The following is a 21,651-nucleotide window of genomic DNA, read 5'->3' on the forward strand; positions in this document are numbered from 1 at the left end:
ATCAAGGTCAATCCAAACATTCTTAACAATAAAATGCATGAAATTATCTTTGAAGGGCCTTTTCCTATCTCTTAGTAGAAGGCAGACTGGCCAAAATCGAGAGAGTGTCGATACCGAAATCCCCACACCAAATAAACCCCTAACCCTATCATTTATTCGGCGGATCCATTACCCGAACCAGGACTTCATGACAACATCAATAGCACATGAGCATAGGGAGAGTCGTATGTACCGTACGAATAAGTGCTCATAACCCATTTCTCCTCCACTGACTTGTCTTCACGTTGTTCTTGCACGCTCATGATGATCTCTCTCCACTCCATCCGATCCATCCATCCATCCAGCTAGTATCTGGATGTCAGTTGGAAATCTTACTTTGCCTCGTCATTCTGCCCAAGCTGAAAATGCACTCTGGATCCGCACCAAAACACGCTTATCAAATTTCTACTCCTGTTTACGAGATCCTCGGCATGTGTCAAATTTACGAGAATTGGGAATTATGAACTTGGAAAAAAAAGCAACAAGAAAATGGGAAGGAAAAACACATGCTCGAAATTTTCGAGCCTTAGACGTCCACTAAGTGTGAAACAATGTGCGGTTGGTTATGGAGTACGTACGACACGCTATGCCGGATTTTCTTACTATTTTTTTGTAGCTCATGCAATGCAGGGCTTTTGGGGGATTCGAGCAAGACTATAATTTGTGAAGACATAATTGCCATTTTCAGGCCAAAAGAGAAAGAGACTTTTCTATGGGGCATTTCTTTCGCCATCGCCTCTCTTCGGTCGTTGACTGGCTCGTCTCCATCTCTTACATCCAATAACTGGGGTAACGAGCCAGGAGATTGATGATTTCTTGAATATGTTTCAGTCTCGTGATAGCTTTAACAGTTCAGAGCTGTGTTCACTATTCATTTGGCCGCTTTGATGCTTCCACCCTTATCCGAATGTGCAAAACTGTTTCGTCATTATACATCGCATTGCGGCTGATATCACTTTCACGATCGCATTTCCTCTCGTTTTGACCACGTGGATCGTTTCTACTTTGGGGACCGTCGTGTTCTTGACAAGGACAATCCACCAGAGAGAACACGCACTTCGTTTGGGTGATCAAATTTCTGTCCTCGTAAATCGGATCATCAACACAAGGACTTGGCCACGATCTCCTTTTGTTAGTGCGTATTTTCTGGAACTCTTTTTCTTTTGGACAGCGTATTGTTGTGAGTAGAAATTGATGAGCTTGAATAATAATGACTCAAGTGCTTGGGCGATTCCGTGGAGGCCTCACCCAAGGCCTTCGCCAAATAGATAGCCTCCATTGAAGGGGCACCAAAGGGACCGTAATTTATGGATATATTTGCTTCTTTTGAGCTCAAGATACGTGACGCCAAGGAGACGAGAGAACGAGAGAAAGTTTACTCCAGTTTTATGATGCTTCATTGACCCGAAGTCAATCATCTAATCTCGAGAGCGACCGTAATTGAAATCGAGTTTGCCGGAGCTGCTCCCATGTCACTTGCGGATTGGCAAGCAAGGACAAAGTCAGATCTAATCTTTTATTTACCAGAGTCAAGAAACATTCTTCACACCTTTGGGAAAAAATATTGGTCCAAGATAAAGTGGGAGTGGACCATATTTACGCAGTAGTTATTGTCAGTCATTCATTCAGGTCCGTCCACCATTGGCCTGATGGGTTGCGGCTCATCAAGATACCCCATGTCTCTTCAGAGAGGGGCTTCCGTCAATACAAGAAGTCAATGGGGTTCTTGGCCAGGAACAATCACTTTGCTTTGCGGCCTCTGGGTTAAAAAAAAATAGTGTACGACCGAAATTATCCATGCTTCAAAGAGCCGAACAAGCACGCATGACTTGTAAGAGTCGTGGTGTCTTCTTGAAAGCAAATCGGTCGGAGACTAATGTTTCCTCCCCCTCTATTTGGACATTGGACTCGTCTCCCCTCCCTCTTTTATCATAGATTGGGGGAGGAAGGGTGAGATCACTCAAAAACCGTCAGGAAAATGAGGGTGTGTCACAAATACCATGGCCAAAATGGTCGAGGAACTCACTTCCCTGTTGGTGATTTGTTAGTTGGCAACCTTTCCGGGCGGAATTATTAACCCCAAATGGAATGCGGGCGATGGCTCCCCAAGCCATCCCTCAATCCGACTGGCTAATATTGTTATCATGTCTCCCAAATAAGGTACTCATCCCCCTGGAGTACATGCATCTGATAGCCATTACATCATATTTGAATGGATGAGTCTCTAACGCTAATGAGGATCACTCTCCCATGGCCTGGAATGACTGCCAAAACTGGTTTCTCTTTGGTGAGTTCACACACTTGCCAGAATCCAGATGATGACATTCATTCGTACTGTCCGAATCAGAATATTCACCGTGTCTTGGTAAGGTTGTGAAGTGAGAAGCTTCTCACGAACAGAGCTGTTTGCTTGGCTAAGTCAATGAGTGGTTGGTTGATGACGAGGCATTTCCACTTCTTTACTCTGAATCATTTTTTGAGCATTGATGATGTCGCAGAAATCCCTTGAAAAGAGCCTGAAGAGAATACCACCCCTCTCGCTCGTATTCGGCTCCCTGTTCCTCTCCGAGCTGATTTGAGCTCGCTCCTTTGGAACGGAGTGATCTTTTTCTTTTAGAATTCTAGATAAACCAACACTTGAGATGTTTATTTTCTGGCATTTCCAGGTGATTGTTTCGTGAATACTCCTTGTACAAGGGATTTGTGACTCTGAAGTGAGTTCAAACGCAGCTCTTGAGTCAAATGCCTAACATACTTGATGTGCATTGAGGTCCATAAAATGTGGGAGTTAAATAGACCCCACTTGTTCCATTGGACAGGTTTGCAACTAGCAATTGTATTTGGAAGCAATAAGGAGGTGATTTTGGTTGCTTGACGATGGATTTATTGAAACCACGGTGATTGCATAATCAAAGGCTCCAAACGAGGCTCAAGATGCTTTTCAACGTGGCCTATCAAGTTTATGAGAGAGCACATAGATTGTAATAAAATATGAAAACCCCGCCTTTCATTGACGAATGAAAGACATTGTGCAACTTTTAAGCCCTTTGAAAGATAAATGAAAGGCCACATATGACTTCACTAAACAAACATTGGGCCTTGCGTCATGACAGCGACTCCAAGCTGCTTTATTTGTTTTCACGATAATACAACATCTAAAGTTGAATGGAATAAACTAGGAAAAAGTTCAAGGCATTCATAAGCAATGACACACTAAGCTTTTTTAGTTTTTATTACATGAAAAATACTTGTTCATAGCCTTGAATTCATTTTATGTTTATGTTTTTCTTGTAATTGTATTTACCTTACCAACGAGTGCTCACAAGACAATCATTAATTTCCAATCAAGCCTTGTTCATACAAGTTTCTTGCCTGAATTGAAAGTGATTGATCTCCGAGTGTTGACGTTCTCTCGTTGTCATGGCAATTCTGTCCTTGCTCAGAACGAGCCTACTTTTTCTTTTCGTTCATCCTGAATCATATGGCGCGAGTCATGTTCAATTGGCAATTAGATCTTTTGACGAGCATCCATTCATTTGGCCATGATTGGGCGAGCAATGGTTGATTTTGACCTTGAGATCCCTTTTATTGTTAGAAGCTAGAAGCTAGCCAAGCGAGAGAGCGAGGGAAAAACGCATTATTTATCATCTATAATGAGACAAGTTGCGCAGATATCCCTGCTTTTGGCCATTCCTCCAATCGTAAACATTCGTTCGTACTCGAGTATGAATTACTGGTTGCTACAACTTGTCATTGATGTTGTTGGCCCTCGCTTATCAGCCGTTCAATCTCAAGATCCTCTAAGAATTGAGAGTGACCTCGTAGCACGGATTTCAAACAGCCTCTGTAATTCCCGTAATGTCGTCATTCAAACTCGGGGAAGCAAATCTCGTTACCTTGATCTGAATCATTTCTGGCGAATTTCATTATAGTAGAGACTCGTTCGCCAGGTGGGGGCTCTAGATTTGTGTGTTTACAAAGATATATAAGGCCTTGGTAATCGAGATTCTCATCGTATGAATTGAAAATGGAGTCGAACGAACTCTGCTCTATGTTGAAGTGGAACACGAGATAATAGCGTTCTTGGGCGAGTAATGTTAATGGTGGTGTTTGTGCCATGGACTTGGACGGAAAGAGGCACGTCTATTAAAAACCATTTGAGACGGACCATTCATCATTTTGAGCTTGTCCACCATTTAGTCCTGGAAAGGACGTCTGAATAAAGGAGCTTGGGCAATATAATAATGTAACGATCCTCTTGACCCGCTCCATTTGGCTATCCTTTGTACTTGATACATTTGAAATGTGGAAATCGACCAGATTTTGTTTCCAGTTCTAGAGCGATCTTTTGAGTCCGTATCGTTAGAAGTCTTTCTTGTACTCATTTTGAATTTTTGAACTTCAACAATGGTGTTAGATTTTGGATCCGAAACAAAAGCAAGGGATGTTCGTTATCTTCACGCACTAAAAGATCGAAAATAAATGTCGAGCTAATATTTCGGATTGTTTTCGAAGGTTATTGATCTCAAGGTAATGAGGATTGAATCATAACCCACCATGGTAATAATAATTTACCGCCTGTTCTTTAAACGGTTGACGCTTCAGGAAAAAATAATCACCCTGTTGAATGAACAATAACTGGCAATGTGGCAGTTTTCAAAATGACTCTTGAAAATGAAGGGGAAACATTTGCAAACGAGTTATCATCTCGAAGCGATATTTTTTGGTAAATAATCATGGGAATCTTTCCTGTCATGAGTTGCCCCTTGCAAATATGGAAAATTTCACACAGCACGATCAACCCACTGACCACGAATCATGACCAAATTTGAATTATTTTGCCATAATCTATCCTTCATAGAAGTGTAATGGTTGAGAATTTACCAGCCCATTGCCTTAAATAATGTACTTGGCCCACTCCCAAACATGTGGATCTTTCCCCTTAAGCGTCTCCATTTTCCATTTATTTGCCTTCGTATTCGTTCAGTGTCTCCAACTTCCGCTTTGTCAGAAACAGACAGGAAAGCAACTCGACCGGATTTCGATTTTTTCCTGCTTCGTCCTGACTCGAGATAAATCAGACATGGCTCGGCAAGTTTCCTCCACGCCCGACTGAGCCAATTTGATTTATATTCGCTAGTTATGGTGCACAATTAATGGTTAGCGAACCGCCTTATCTTTCGTTTGTAATGGATGTCAGCTGGTGATTAGAACTAAATTTTGTATACGCGTACAATCTTTCGTCTCCCCTGGAGTCCTGTGCGCTATGAAACAAATGCTGGCCATATGAAGAATGAAGCTGTCTCGTCATTGATGATCACATCAAGATGGATCTTCACCAATGAATGCCGAAGCATGGTCCTCATTCTCGCAAAAGTGTCGACGCTCTTGATCATCTGCTACGTGTTGTTGTTCAAATCGTTCTGGTGAAACAAAATGACCCTGCATGAGTGACGAACTATTTGCTTTTTAACGGCCCAAGGAACCGTATTGAAACCAAGGGCATAACTCATTTGGGCGGGTCCAGAAAACTGTCGTTCCGAGTGACTCCCACTTCTAACATGATCGATTCCATTAGAACTGGAGTTCTCGGGATTTCTTCATGCCTCAGGTGGTTTCGGACATTTGCAGTCGGGTTTGTTTCATTACAAATCCAGGCTCAACCATGGGTGTGCCCATGGTTGGAGTTGTCGTTGAATTCGTGGCAATACCATGCCCCACACAGGAAACCAATGAGCCTTTGTTCTTTGCCCTCGGAACCACTGAGAGCCAACCATCTCAAGCCATGATCTGCACATAAAGCACACCATTGGATTCGACGTTGGTGTGTCTCGTTTTGTCGTCAGACTTGATCCGGCTTCAAATTTGTAGAAAGTGAACAACAGCTACTCGTTGCTGGAAAATACGAGGCTATTTTACGCTTGTCAATGTTGAACACGGCAGAGAAACGTTACCAAATTTATGATCATTATCTTCCACATTCAACGATGACGGGAGCGATGATGATGATTGCTCTCGTAGTTCTCCCTGAAGGTTCTCTCTACTCTCTCGAAGATTGACACCTGACATGGACGCTCTGGTTAAAGATTTGAGCTTCAATTCACAGAATAAGCTTCTAAGGGGCCGTATCAATGGAAATCGTCGGTCATTGCAGCATAACATCCTAGACTCAAGACTGAATAGAGCGGTCATTTTGAGCATGAAATGCAAGGGGTGAAAGTGAGATGGCCCACCTTTTTTTGTTTAGAGATGAACTCAAGTTTTGCAATTCGCCCGCCAGCTCGGAAAAAATGTTTTCAATGCCTCGTTTTCCCCTGCGTTACTTCGTATCTCTTTGAGTCAGTCAAATTCTGCGGGTGGTTGGCTGGTTGGGGGGAGATTTGACCAGAATTTCCAACAGATGGAAGGCAAAGATCTATTTGAGAGACTCGCGCTTTGATGTGACGTTGGAGGAAGAAGTTCTTGGCTTCAACCCACGCTGTCATTTACCAAAATTGCCCATAATTTGTGAAAAGGAGTCCTCCCAGAGATCGAAGATCTGGCGGAAAATCAGTTGCAACTTGGGAGTGAAGTAGGCTTTTTTTGGCAGGGTTGAAATGTAAGGAAGAACTGGATGGAATGAACTACTTTTGGCTGATATTCCTCATTGAACGGGTGATGGATCACTTGAATTGAGAGTGAGGCAAAAAGGAGAAGAAACTTGGGCAATCAAACCTGGAAACTTCTAAGCCTGTTGTCTGTTTCAAGTGTTGGATTTCCAAGGACAAGATCAAAGCAATTCTCCAGTTTCAAGTGTTGGCAGTCATTAGAGACGGGATTTAATGCTTTGTTTGAGAACCCAATTTAGTCATTACATGACATGTCACCGACTCCCTCGTCGTTTCATTTTTGGAAGCAATTCCAATGCAAATAAGCATATCGAGGCTAACGATCCGAATTCCCGAGTCCAAGATAGATTTTAAATTGATTTTGGCCCATAGTCCATTCGTTCAATTCTCAGATTATGATTGGATTGAGCTAGCGAGAGAAAGAGAGAGATAGGCCTACTACCTATTATGGTGTCTTGGGGGTCATTATTTCACTCCTCATTGTACCGTGCCATCGTTAGATGGTGGAGCATCACATGTGCTAGATAATTATGCATGATCACTCCTCTTCCCCTCATTTAGTGTTGCCCATTCCATGATGTGCTTGAACACTTTTTGTCACTGTCTTTTTCGCTGTTACCATGAACGTTGTGCGTGCTCTCCATTCCACCTTCGTTTCATTTCATCAAGACTCTCCAAGCTCCTCAGGCGATAGATATAATAAAATGACGAGCATAAATGGGCACAAGGAACGTCTTTCGTTGAGATCTAGTACGGATTCCATGCCAAGCTCCTTCTGTATGGGAGGCTCGAAATCTGTTCCTACCATCATGGTATCAGGTTCATGAAAAAGCGGTTGCAAATCTCAAAACGATTAGAGCAGTCCATCTCCATTTGAGGTTGATTACCACTGAGGCGAAGTGGTGTTTCTTTAAAATGAACTTCAAGAGACGAGAGAGGCCTTCTTGAACACTGGACTCAAAACTAGGCCAATGACCGCCTTGAAGAAACTCAATCGAAGTGAACCGACGGACGGACGGACGGACAGGAAGCACGATTGAGAGGGGTTTTATTGCCAAGTTTTTCGTGGCTGGCCAAACTTTTTGAATTATGGAACGAGGCCAAAAGCCATTATGGAATGAAACTTTTTTTTGGTGGGGGTGAGGAGGAAGAAGAAGACAGAAGCCACCGATATTGATTTGGTTGGACGCCCCTCTGTTGGTTCTTTAATTGAATATAAACAAAGCCGACTCAAGTGCAAAGGGAGAAGAGGGGTGGAAAGAATTGCGCTTCACATCCATTTTCCCATCCTTTTAATAACTGTTTCTTTCATTCACCGACGGAGAGGTATATGATTGATGAGACATCTGGCTACACTGGCTAAGGAGCCACTTTGCAACCTTCCTAAAAGGCCACAGCTTTGGTGCGTTTGAAACACTAAAAGAGAATTGTTTCCTTACCCACAAGATCGGATTCTTTTTCCTATTAACGATGGAATTTGAGAGGCAAACACTCGAGCAATTTTGAGACAGGACCCGGAAAAAATGGTCTTTGATATTGTTTGTCGACCCGTGATGCCTTCACTTGAAGAGTCTTAGATTTCTGCACTGGCCTTTGTTCAAGTGATCTGTCCTTAAAGAGACAAAGTCAAGATGCTTCTTACTCATCAACGATATACGGTCTCTAGTGTACATACGCTCTTTTGTTTATAGTTGCGTAGATTGTGATGGATCAAAACTACTAATTGAGTCCTTTTGAGGTTTCCGGGAGAGTTTGTGGTGCTTAATTAATGGGCACAGAGAGGGATCATTGTGGTAAGGTAATTAAGTACCCCCATCCACTTCTTGTTACGCCTAAGTAAATTCTTAGCACTGCTAGCAAACACAGCAGAGATAATTTTAGTTCATGAAGGTGGTTGTCGTAATTGCCTTCACTTCCTGTGGCACTTTCTGAAATCGTTTCTGAAAGGAGTCCCTATCTTCTCAGGGCTTTGTTCGATTCCATTTGGATTGCGTTCAATGAAAAGAAAAACTTGAAGTTGCCGCTTAAAGGCTTTGATCTGATTTGACTCAGAGAGAAGGTCTCCATAAATTTGATTGCCATCTAGACCTGACATGGTTCATTGTGGCTCGGGGTTTCACTTTTGACTCTTGACAGGCTTGATGCTCATGTGTTTCATGTTGAAGACATCCTCTCATTAATCATCATTACCAGAGCGCTAAAGTGGTGACTCAATTTTAATTGCTTCCCTTGTAAACTTAAGATTGAGGTTTGGAGGAAGACCGTGTGGTTTATTTGCATAATTTCCCCTCAAAATTGGCCTAACCTTTTGGAATTCGGCTCCCCCTCTCAATTTGCTTGTCACGACCTTTGGCAGGGAGATTAAGTTTTCTCGGAGAAAACTTATATTTTGCATACCAAGCACCATAACCATAGTATTTATTACCCCACGAAAAGGGTGATAGATTCCATTTTGGATGCCATTTCTACCCTGCTGAGTTTGGGTGAATGTTGTTATTTCTGTTCAGGTATCCCTCATCTCGACGCCGAAGCTGAGGGGGGGGGGACTACTAAAGTGTCTGGATGGCAAACTAGACGCGTCGATCGCGATATTGGAGCAATCCATTACTGGAAGTATCAGATTTCACATTCATCACGCGGAGCACATTTGGTCCGTTTCCCCATCTGACGAGGGCGAAGAATATTGTCAGCAAGTCCAAGTTCAGATCGACAACTTTGCCGCTTCTTTTCCATTCATGATTTGTTATTCAAATCCTTTGTCTCCAGGAGAACATGGCAGTATCATTGTTGTAAAATGGTCGAGGGAGAAATTTCACCTCTTTCGCATGCGAACCTCGAGTCATGCACGACGATTGGTTGGTTAGATACACTGCTGGTTGGTTGGTTGGCTAATTCTCAGAGCTTCTCAGGTCATGGTTTGCCGTCCAATATTGCACGAGGATTATCAAAGCCTCACACTTCCCTAGGCGTTTCATCGTTTCATTGGAAGATATATAGATTATCTCAGTCTCAATTTTGTCGTTCATAACGTTGTATTGACATTTTTAATCCAAACCCTTTTCCGTCCCCATTTGTGCATGTGCGTTAGTTGCATTATAAGCATAGAAAAAGGCCAGAAAACGTGCGAGTGGCAACAATGGATTGATACTGGTTACTCGGTTTTAATTAACACACACATGCTATTAGACTCATCATGTCCATTGTGTGTTCGAACACTTTTTGACTTAATATGTTAAAACGAATAAGATACATATGAGTGGACAAATTTATAATGAAGAGGTCTTTTGTGTTTGGTCAGTGTATTCAGGATTGATGGCTGAGCCATCAATGTTTATGATAAGTCAATTTGAAATTTAATGGGGTTTTTCTAGCGAGATTGTCCTCTGGGCAATGTCTTTTTTTTTCGAAGGAGAAGCTGACGTAGAAATACCGGTCCAGAAACCAGATGAGAAATAATTGAATAAGAGTGATTGAATCAAGATCTCCTCCAGAACTGAATGGTGCCATTCACAATGGATGGATAGAAACCATCATCAAGAAATCTAGGCGCTTTATCAGAGCAGAAAAAGGACACCTGTCCCTCTTTTCTGCCTCCCTAAAAGCTACGAACTTACAATAGTAGGGGGAGGTTTGTGATGGATGATATTGGGATAAGATCCAATCCCACCAAACGCCAGGAACTGAGACGATCACTGACGAGAAAGAATCCGATTCAGACCCATCAAATTTGAATGCAATTCATACTTTCCAATCTTGGACATTTTTTTTTCGCCAGAAAATGCAGTTAAATGCATTTCGTGTCCCACTTGCCCCACTTTCTGGAATACATTTTCACCTCAAGAAATGTGTTGGCCGTTTTTCCTGAATAATATTCTTCTAGACCGTAGACCCATTACGGTATATGAGATCCGGTACATTCCAAAAGGTCTATTTGCACATTCAGTCATGCGGTAGAGTGTGTATGGATTTGTGTCATGACTTGAAAGGCATCACCAACAACTCATCAAAAGTAGTAACCTCCTGTTCAAACATTCACCACCTGTTCTACCAAACTCTTTCACCAGTTTCTCATTTCCCCTTTGCTTCATCCAACTCAGTATTTCTGTGGAACGAATTAGCCCCTAGAGAGTCCTTATTATTGGAGTGAAACCACAACACCATTTATGCGTCCACCAAATGAAACATGATGCACTGTTTTTGGATGGACGAGTCGAGGGGAGGAAGGGGAACAACGGAACAGTTGAGCAACGTTTCGTTTTGTGTGTCCATATTTGCCTCATCAATAATACCTTCGGAAAACTCCTTTTATTTCCCATGTGTGAACAAAGGTTTTTTTTTAGTTCAAAACCGTGCAGGTGTCTGTTTGCCGATTTGGCAACCCTGCGTTGTTCATGTTCCAGGAACGTATCTTGCTTAGTGGCATTTATTTACACGAAACTGAAGGACGTTGTTGTATTATTGGTCGGAGGATTTTCTTTTAGCTGTATCATGGAATGAGTGCTCGGTATAATGTGTGAATGTCATCTTGAGATTAAAAGGACAGTTTTATTGCTGGAAGCCAGTGTTTGTTCAAGCGATTGCTCAACCTTCATTGGAAAGAACAATAAGTAATGACATAGCACTTTGTTTGAAAAGACGGTTTCTGAACCAACTCGGACGAGACTCGGATACACAGAGGGCTAGTTGTTTTTGTTTAGTCCCGTAATTTTGAAATTGAATTACTCGCAATATAACCTGAATTTCTCTTTGTTTCAGAATGGTGTTCCCTACTATGATGACTTCGTGAACAAGGCTAATAAACTCCATGGACAGCTCAAGTAAGCCAGGGCCCTTCTTCGTTCCTTATTTATTAGGCATTCCCATGCATAACTTTAGGACCCCCCTCCTTCGGTCAGTTTTGCATAATTGCTTCTGCAACCCTTTTTTTCTTGAGAGGAGTGGGGTCCGGATATCAAGATCAAAAGTGGTTAGCACAAAAGGTACTCTGTCCAAAAGGGTTATGTAATCGGCAATCGGAGATCTCAATTGAATCACGTTACCTGAGATTGAAGTGGATATCTTTACATGATGGTGATGGCGTTTTAATGAATTTGGACTCGGCTTCTCAAATTCCAGTTTGTTGATCTAGCACTATGAACATAAATCTATGGTGAAAAAGGAAAACGATGAAGAGCTCGTTTCAACAAATAAGTGGATACGCCTTCTTTGTCCATGAGAGGAAAAGAATTAAGCCTAGCTTGAATTAATGAGCAACACCTTAAGAAGAACCTGATTCAAAGTGGCAACCTAATCTTGCGATAGAGTTTCCAGCTTTGATTGGAGAACGACTTCGTCAAATTTCAATTCGTCTAGAACTCAGACCCCCAAAGCGATATTTCCCTGCATTAATGATGATGTCTTCTTCTTTTCTAGATCCACGATTTTGGTATTGAGTTCGTTTTTGGATACATTTCAGAAGATTGCCGATGCAGCTACGAACACAAAAGGTAAGCCTAAAAGAATCTTGTCAATGTAGCTGACGGATCATTAATTATCCCGGGAATCGTTTCTCAACTCAAAAATGGCCTTTGGATTGACTGTGAAGGGGGCTCATTTGGCTCTTTCAAGGCCAAATTGCGCGACCGGCGACCGTAGACTTGTATTAAAGCATTAGAATGGCAATTAGTTCTCATTCTTGACAGCCTTGATGGCCAAGGACAAATTTCCACATAGTTTGGCGAAATTCTAGCACGAAAATTTCTGTTTACTCGAACGACCTAGTTTTTTTTTTTGTTGGGGTAAATTCTTCTTCGAAAAATAGTCTCTCTTAGAGGAAGAAAAAGTCCCGAGGAAATTGAAAAGACGGTCCCTTTAAACATGCGGAAAATCGCTTTACAGTACTTCAAGGAGCTTCGTTCTACTATGCGTACCAACCCCTCCTAGCTTTTAGTCTACAATCTCACATTTAGGGCCAAAAAAGGAACACCGGAAGAGGAAAAAAAAGGTTCCACCTACAAGTTATTGTCGTCAGGGGAAGGCTGCGAACCTAATACACTGCCTATCCAATCGGAAACAACTTTTTCGGCTGTCCACAAAAGTCACACAAACATTTCCACCCAATGCCAATAAAGCTATATTTGAGCACTCGCATTGAAATTACCATTAATCAAACTCGTACACTACAAACCTGGGTTGGAAACAAAAAGCCTGCTCTCAGTTGTATCCTTGAATAGAAAGGGATTTTTTTGGTTCAGAGACAAGAACTCGTATCCAGTCCCTTGAAAATGACGAGAAAAACCTGCTCAAGCACTCTTACTATACTGCGTAGGTAGGGAAGGTAGATAGGTGATGCGGAGGGGATTTAGGAGATAAGACTCTCTTCGGTTGGTCTGATTGGTTGCTTGGATGGTTGGTAGATGGAGAGTGGCCCTTAGGTAGCTTTGGTCTTTGGGTTCGACTTGGGAGAACCACTTCCGGCCAATGTTCCAATGTGCAAGAGACCTTCACATACAAACGACTATCGAAAATTACTCGGGAGAGTCTCGAACCAGCGAACCCTGCGAGAATCGTTTTCGCTCTAGTCACATTTGTACTTGTTTGTTTCTGGGTTTCTAGTTCGGAGAAGTTGTTGTTGGACAGAGTGACTTGATCCTGGGAGCTCGGCTTTTGGTGTTCTACACATGTACAGTATGCTGCAAGTACAATGTACACACTTGAGTTGGCAGAATTAGGTCAAAAGTTCACTCATGTGTTATGAGAAGGGATTGGTGCTAGTGGGGCGATCTTCGATTGCCAATATTGGATCCAAACCACCCGTGTACAAGCAAGATCCAATTGACCATTCTATTGAGGTGAACTAGACTTGGATCCATCAAACTGTCAAGATCGATCAGGGTTGGACCCAAACACCTTCTTGTGAAGCATTTTGGCTGGGCAACATTGATCTGCATTCAAACTACAAACCGGCTATTCCGGATTTGAGTCTGAGAAGCCGATCCGAAGTTGCCATTCAAACTACAAACCGGCTATTCCGGATTTGAGTCTGAGAAGCCGATCCGAAGTTGCCAATTATGAATGTGTCATCTTGAATGATTATTTTTCAAGTGTCCTTGGTGTTTATCTAAGTAATGCGCTTTTCTCGACGTTCTACTACATACGTACACAAAGAAAGAGCTTGTTGGCAAGGGTTCAAAGCCATCATAGTTTGTCAATGAGATTCAATTTTTGAAATTGTAGACAGGCTAGCGTCAAGATATTATTCATGTTAGGGCATCACTTTTTTATTTCCCCTGCTTCATCCGCTTTTTTCTTCTGCCTCCAGAGATTGTGACAAAGAATAAACGAGACCGACAGGCTCTTCGAAATCCCCATTTTCTGGGCAATCGAATCGGGTGATTTGTTACGTTCAAAGGGGCGAAAAAGAAGTGTCTTGAGAGATAAAAGCAAATGCAAGAAGATCTCGTCTCTTTGCTTTGCTGTTCTTGCCGAAAAAATGGATAACGGGATGAAAAAATAAACAAAATACACTATCACAGTATTGGGTTCATTTGGAAGGAAATTAGATCGAACTTTGTCTGTTCGTTCAGAGTTCTTCACACTCATTTCGATTGAAGCACACCGACGAGTTTGTTGAGTGTTATTTTTAGTCAAGTGCAGTCATAGAGAAGATAGGAAAAAAATAACCTCCAAAGGTGCATGAAATGCATGAAAAGTTTCGCCTCATTCGTATTCGTTTGTGGGGGGGGGGGGCACCCCAAGAAAAGAACGTAATATCACTTCCCGGGCTTAAAAGCCTTTTCATGCTCAAAATAGGTCATTACGATTGCCAACCAGCATGTGCACTCGTCGAACAATGCAGAATATGGTTTTCCGAAATTGAACCCCCTCCCCCGACCCAAAATAAGCCAATGCCCGGGAGCTTTGGATCTCATCTGGTTAGAATGAGTTGGATGCTCTTTGCTGAAGGAATGCTGATTTTTAAATGAAGTATGTGGGATCGTTGGATCAGAGAGATAGAGAGAAAAAGAGAGAGAGAGAGAGGGGCTCCTGAATATCAAGACGATTCGCCTCGTCGTGACTAGAGAACAAAACAGGGTGATGGGCCATTTGCCTACTTCCTCTCTAGCTCGGTGTAACCCGTTCCAATGTTGAAAGGTGGTACTGGAGAACCGGGTGGTTCATCAACATAATTGTCCAAACTGACAAGACTCACTTACTCTCAAACTCACTGGACATCAATCGAGTACTCCAGAAGCTCCATTGGCATGAACGAGTCTTTATCATTTTCTATGGTCTTTATGAACAAGTCACTGAATTTCCTAGGTTGTCACCACCCTGTCATCCGAGTCCATGCACCAATTTCTTCTCGTTCTCCCTTCTCCTCCCCTCAAAGGACGTCGATGACCTCCTCGTCGTCCTCCGCGTCCTCTGTTACCCACGGCCAGTCATGCACCCGATGGAGGCCATCAAGCCTCAGCCGGGTTCTCTCCTTGGACTACTTCCTGTGCCAAGGTTCTTTCGTGGGTCCAATCCTCCTTTCAAAAGAGTTCCCGCCAAATGCAGAGGAACAGCTTTCGCCAAAAGGAAGCTGCAATGAAGAGAAGAAGGAAGGGCAAAGACCTCTTCAGACTTTGTAGCTTCTCCTTCAGGACCCAACGAAAGTGGGAAGTTCAGACACCAGGGGTGTCCCTTCCGTGTCCTAGCTGAAGCGGAACTTGCGATTGGTGCCGCCTATAGGGATATACCTAGAAGGGCCTTTTTGAAGGTTTTTTTTCTAGGGAAGATACTCATCTCTGACTGATGACAATGTTAGCTGGTAGGCTAAATAGCTAGCACCTCCTTTTCCGGATTACCGCATAGGCAAATGCCTGAAGCAAATCGAGGCAGGGTCGGTCGGTTACTTCTGTGAGAAAAGTTCGCCTCCACTTCTTGAGCCTCTTGTTAGTACCATTGAACCCGAAAAGTTTCGGTTATGCATGGTGAGTTGAAGGTGTTCCAGCAGTTCTAGCCAGGGCTCGAACCAACTCTCAAAGGAGACGCTTTATTTGAGGAAGTATCCAAACTTTTTCGCCAACCATGTGAGGTCATTAAGGGAAATGCCCCTCTCTCTTGCTGTCTCCCTCGTCCCTTCCCCTTCAGTCCCAGACATGGGTCTTGACAGTGGTGCCTGGCACGACTTCTAATCTCCGAGCTCGAATTACACTCCTTTGGCCTTTTTTGCTAAGCTTTATACGGACCAACAGCCATAGTCCGGGCATTAAAGAGGAAGTTCGGAACAAAAAAGTACTCTCACCTCCTGGTTTTTATCTTCTCCAAGGCCACACTGAGATTATCCGCTTTCTCTCATACACACACATATTACATTCTCTTTCTTTGCTGGCCGGCTTTTCCGGGTTAGATCTACGTACGTAAGGTTCCGACGATCCCAAACATGCAATATAATTCGGAGGAGAGAGGAAGAAAAATGTTTTGTTCCATATCTGCCAGAAAACTATTTGTGCCCCCTTTCCTGTTTTCTACTCGAGTTCCATGACCCATAATTTGGAACATTGGGTCCTTGAAGCCCATCGAGGCACGTTGGATTGGTCGGAATCAAGGCGGGTGTATGCACTATAATAAGTATTTACGTATCGGCAAACATTCCAGTGTATATACGTATATATATATTGTTGATAGGATACGAGCCCATCAATCCTTATTTTGGCCTTGGAAGGCCGCTCTCGGTCCCACAAAAATAATTACTGACGAACATTATATGCGCCTGTGGCCAAAAAAACAGAGGGACGATAACGACTCTCTCTACCATCTCAATATCACAAAATCACATTCGACCAATTCTACAAATCGCATTTCGTGTAATCTCAGAGTGAAGTTGGACAAGATCGACCAAATTGTTAATCCCAATACGTGACCCCAATGTGCTGAGATTGTTTTCTCGTACTTGAGCTCCATCCACCTAAATTGAGCCTTTTATACCTGCGATAAGATGGTCCGAAAGACTCATGGGCGAAGAAAATCAATTAAGTTGTCCCCCTCGTCTTTCTTTTCTCTTGATCCCGGAGATGAAACTTGTAAAGTGCACCATGTTTCCTTCTTTCTTTCATCGTTTTCATCCTAAGATGCAGGGGGAGGTTAGGTGGTAATCCATTGGGAATTTTTTATCTCTATTTGGAGATGTTCAATATATGTATCTTGCCTTATTCTTGCTTCATGATGGCTCTTGACAGGCTTTGACGTTGAATACGGTTGAAAATAGAGAGAGGCAGGGGAGGAGGCAGGGGGGTACCCTTCGATTACTGAACTTGGTTGGTTGTGATGGCAAAGCATAATCGCTTGATTGACGTTTGCTGATAGGTTATTGAAATTCCTGCAGAGCCTATGAAGTGATGATAATTCAAAATAGAAGAACGAAGTGCTCGTTCATTTTGGGTTGAAAGGAGCGCTAGCTTCTCAGCTCATTGCTTGATTTTTTTTTCAAATTCTCTGGGAATGCAGTAATTGAACGTACTCTCAGATGTATTTGCCAGTTTCATATCATGCAACTATTTCAGGAGAGAATAACAGGAAACACGGTCAATTGGAGTATTTTCGCTAGCAGCTTGCACGACAAAGCGAGGCCCATAATTAATGGACAATACCATGCATAGGTGTCGAGTATAGTGACTGTTGTAATGACTCTAATAGAGGTTTATTATCGAACACTCTTTGATTTCAACCACATTTGTTCTTCTGTCTAGTTGCAGAGTTATTAATCAAGTTGTAGCAGGCTTTGAGCTAGGGCACGATAAATCATAAAATCGATACCAACTGTCACCACAACCGGAGTCGTACTTCCATTTCCAATTGTAGCTTTGTTTACCGGCCAATTTCTTCTGCCACCCTTTGTGAGGGGTAATTTATGCCCTAAATTCTCACCTTCTTGTTGTGTTTTCTTTCGTGGGGTATCACGAGTGCGAAATCATTTCCTAATAGGATATGACATGACAGTGGCTGGATCTTCCGCCTCTAACTCAATCAAGTCATCAGCAAGCAACGTCAATAGACTTCTCAACCATTAGGGAGACATTTTTCTTTCAATAAAAAAAGGAGGCAGTCTCGACATACTTTGCTTCTTGGGTGGTGTTGACGATATCAATTTGAGCAATTCAAGTCCGGGGAGTTGAAATTCCCTTGCTGTGTGTTGAAGGTTCCCATCGTCAGTCTTCGTTGATCTGCGAAGGCTGTCAATATGAGACAGAAGAAGTCCATGATAATGGTGAAGGTGGTGTTCGTTAGTGGAGAAAGGGAAAACCACGATGGCCTAGTTTTAATCTGACGCCCCGGAGAGGTCCGTTCCTTCGGGATCCCCGCTTGTTCCCATTGTAATGTCAATCCCCTCTAGCTACTCTGCGTACTCCAACCAAGAAGACTGAATCATTGGAAAGGCGACTGAAGACCAGAGAGATTAAAATTGGAGCCATCAAAAACTCTTGATTCAAATGAGCACCACGTAACAACTTATTTCAACACGAAAAAAGTGTCTTTTATTTAGGAAATCATTTCATTTTGCAAAGCCCATCACTTTAGTGTTCCGTTTCTGAGTACAGAGACGGATCGAGAGCCATTTCTTCGTCCTCCACTTTCCTCATCACCTTCTTTCTCCCCTCTTTGAGTCTATTTCTTCACTTGGATCACTCGGCCAGGTGGTGGGATTACTACGAAATCATTTCCACCCCTCTTACCTTGAAGTGGATCAAAATAGACAAGACCATCCACTGCTCGTGCCTTTCCTTTGCCTTATAATAGACGGATCAAGTGAATGTCATTTCATTTGAAATGTCGCCTCCAAATACTCGCTCAGAGATCCTACTCTCGCCATTCACTATGCAAATTAAGGAAATGAGAATCAGGGTAAATACCCAGGAAGGGAATGGAAGCTAGATAGAGAATAGGGAAGGTGGGGAAGAACGAGGCCTTAATCAAGTGTTTTGCAGGAACTGGATCCTCAATTGCCTTCTACTCGACTTTTATGTGTATTGCTCACAAAAGTCACCCAGATGTGAAGGGTAGTGAATGCGCGCGCGAGAAAAAGAGAGAGAGAGATCGCGTTCAAATAGTAGTAATTGTAAATGTCAGATTACCTAAATCCTCGCTTACCTTTGATAGCATGATTTTCAAACAAGAATTTCCATTTCAATAAAAAAAAATTCATCAAAGTCCGTGTATACACAACACACACTCATGCCTCTCCCTTTGAAGTCCGTACGTTTTCGACGCTTCAAATCTGTCCACGCCCTAGGTAAAAAAAGAGCTTCAATGTGGATAGAGATTGACTCCCTGAACCCTTTCCGAGTGAAATAGAGCATTTCTGCCCCTCAAAGAGTCATTCCACCCTGTGAAGTGGATTATCGCAAAGTATACCTTCCACCTTGTTCGTCGTTCAGCTTCAGCTACAATATGGAAATGCTCACAAAAAAGGTTCGAGTTCGGAGGAAGCCAGTCATGAACACGCATAATTTTTGAATTTTGAGTGCCTCGATCGCGTTTTCGGCCAGAGCCATGGCGTCAATTCAATGGCACTAGCTTTTTTTTGGAAACAATTTTGCTTCAATTGGTGTTGATTTGGTGGATTATCAAGATTATTTATATCGAACCAGTTTCATGGAATGAGGAGATTTAGAGGCAAGAGCCTATTTTTGGCTTTTGTTTAATCCGACTTTCTTTCGTCATCCTTACATACATTAATGATTAAGAAGAAAGGGCTATTATGTCCAAGACATCTCGAAAGCTGGTAGCCTTTAGCCTTTGTCAAAAATATTTTCCTTGGACGACAGTTTGAAGCACAATTGCTTTCCCATTTCCCATGTATGATTCGTATTAAAAACAGAGTGGAGTGGATTATTATGTAAGAAGTTATTGAGAGGAAACGACCAGAAAAAAGCTCATTTTGGTTCTCAAGAGCAAAGATCCCCGGAGGGTGTCCACTAAATAAGGCCGCCGTGGACTAGATTGATATATAACCGAGTTGCTCCCTCCAGACTCTCTTAGATGGAACCTTGGAAGGAATAAATCATAAAAGACTCCGTTATTTAATGTCCACGACCAAGAGAAAAGAGCGCAAAGAGCGAGCGAGAGAAGAGAGTCCGGTATTCGTGATCCTTCCAGAAGTGCTCCTATAAATATCCACAATCTGCGTCTCTCCGTGTCCAATTAAGTTACCTGGGAACCAACTTCATCTGGAACTTGCAAGAACACGCTTGAAGATCCATTTCCATCTTTTGTACGAGAAGATGAGATCTGAATTAGCCTCAATAACTAGCTAGACCATACCATGATTGTTGGGATCTGGATCTTGTTGCAAAGAGGGGCCCTTCCTCTGGAAAAACAAGTTGAAACGGATTCCTTTGAACCGAGGGAACCCAAAAAGGCACTGCGTTTTCGTCAACTCATTCTTTTGTGATGTCGTCCCCCTACTTTCTATTTTCCTCCCCTTTGACTATCCTCAACTATTTACCGAAATTGTTTCCTTCTTCATTTCAGTCGCCGGACCATCCCAACCCACCCATCCCCCTTCTCAAACAGTATTAATAGCTATTTCCTCCATGTAACTGTGGATGCAAGAATTGGCTGCAGGTTCCATTCAACTGAACCAGCTCCCAACATTTTGGGAAAAAACGAAACGAACCTTCAGGGCAAAAGTGAGGATTCTTGGATCGACTGTTCGAAGAGGAAGTAGGGTGGAGGATAGGGAGGGCTTCTAGGCTTCTAGGAGGGATCGAGATCCCTGATATGACCAAAAATCTTCGCCCGAGCTCTTTAGCAACATTTCTGTCATACTTTGTAGAACGTCAAAAGCAGACATCCTATTCTTACACCCCTGGAGAGGAAGTGGAGGATAAGGGACAGGTCCCACCCTCGTGGTGGGAAACCAGAGCCAGTTCCTCCACGTGGAATGGCTTGAAAACGCACCAGCTTTTCCACTTGGAGGGTGGATTTTTTATGGCTTGGCAGAGAAAGGAACAGGCGCTTTAGGGAAAGAGATCAATGGACACTCGAGCTAAAATAAGATCGTTCGTGATTCAGGTCTGCAATATTCATGGACCATCAGCAACTATCAACTGTGCATATTCAACTTCTAACGTCGAGATGTGCAATACCGATTCCGTTCCTGTCGTCTTATCACTCAAAGAGGGATTTTTGTACGAATGTGCTTAACAGTTTATTCCAACGCTCCTATCGACCAGAAATGTTTGGAACAGGCCAAAATGAGATTCTAGGGCTTAACTTGTCCCCGTATACTATACTTGTAGGGTTGGAACAGAACTTGGAACAACATCATTGGATCCCTTTTGTTTTCTCCCCCCAAGTTGTCGTTGAATCGTCAGGGTGGAGCCAAGGGCTCTTATCTTGATCCCGTTCTTGTTTGAGTTTGATGTGAACCCGGGAACAATCTCTTACACACAAGGTTTTGAGCTTATTTCATCCCCAAGGAACCAAATGGGACACGAAATATTGCAGTGCCAGATTCCTTGCGCTATTCCATATTCATATGGTAGATGTGAGAATGAGTTCCATTATTGTAGCACAGGGAGCCATCAACTTTCCCGTTGAATATCCGAGGTGGTGGTGCACTCTCTCATATTGTACCATTGTACTCCATTTTGCCCCTTTCTCCATTGGAAGTGGTGCACTTTTCGTTACGCCAATTACGGAGTCTCATTCATAGTTGGAACACACTCTGCTCAAGAATACAGTTTCAACGCGTATGTCTAGACCAATTTTGGTGCATTCGTTCCACAAGACTTCCAAGGGGCAAAGAATCATTTGGGAAGGGACCAAAGGCTCTTGTTTGTAAATCCCTGACATCACGTCGATCCGCATCCTTTCCTTCATTTCAAATTTTGGGAGATGTATGTTAGGAAGGGATCGCATTCCATGCACCATTTCATGTTCCTCTTCAGGCCCGATTTTTGTGTTGAGTAGAAATGACTTCCATTTCTATGGTAATTATTTCTGTGTTATTGTCCCTCACACGATAGTTCTCAAT

General features: G+C 42.8%; 1 protein-coding gene across 3 annotated transcripts in view; it reads left to right on the top strand.

Annotated features, from left to right (window-relative positions):
• Nucleotides 1–21,651, top strand: part of LOC131885810 (protein MTSS 2-like) — a gene marked incomplete at its 3' end in the record, with an annotated part of 29,751 nt that overhangs the window by 1,298 nt on the left and 6,802 nt on the right. For all 3 annotated transcript variants that reach the window (XM_059233986.1, XM_059233983.1, XM_059233985.1), the window contains 2 exon segments: nt 11,403–11,464; nt 12,060–12,133. In XM_059233986.1, coding sequence (XP_059089969.1) covers nt 11,403–11,464; nt 12,060–12,133 — 136 coding nt within the window.

Source organism: Tigriopus californicus, chromosome 8, assembly GCF_007210705.1.
Source record: "Tigriopus californicus strain San Diego chromosome 8, Tcal_SD_v2.1, whole genome shotgun sequence".
NCBI lineage: Eukaryota > Metazoa > Arthropoda > Copepoda > Harpacticoida > Harpacticidae > Tigriopus > Tigriopus californicus.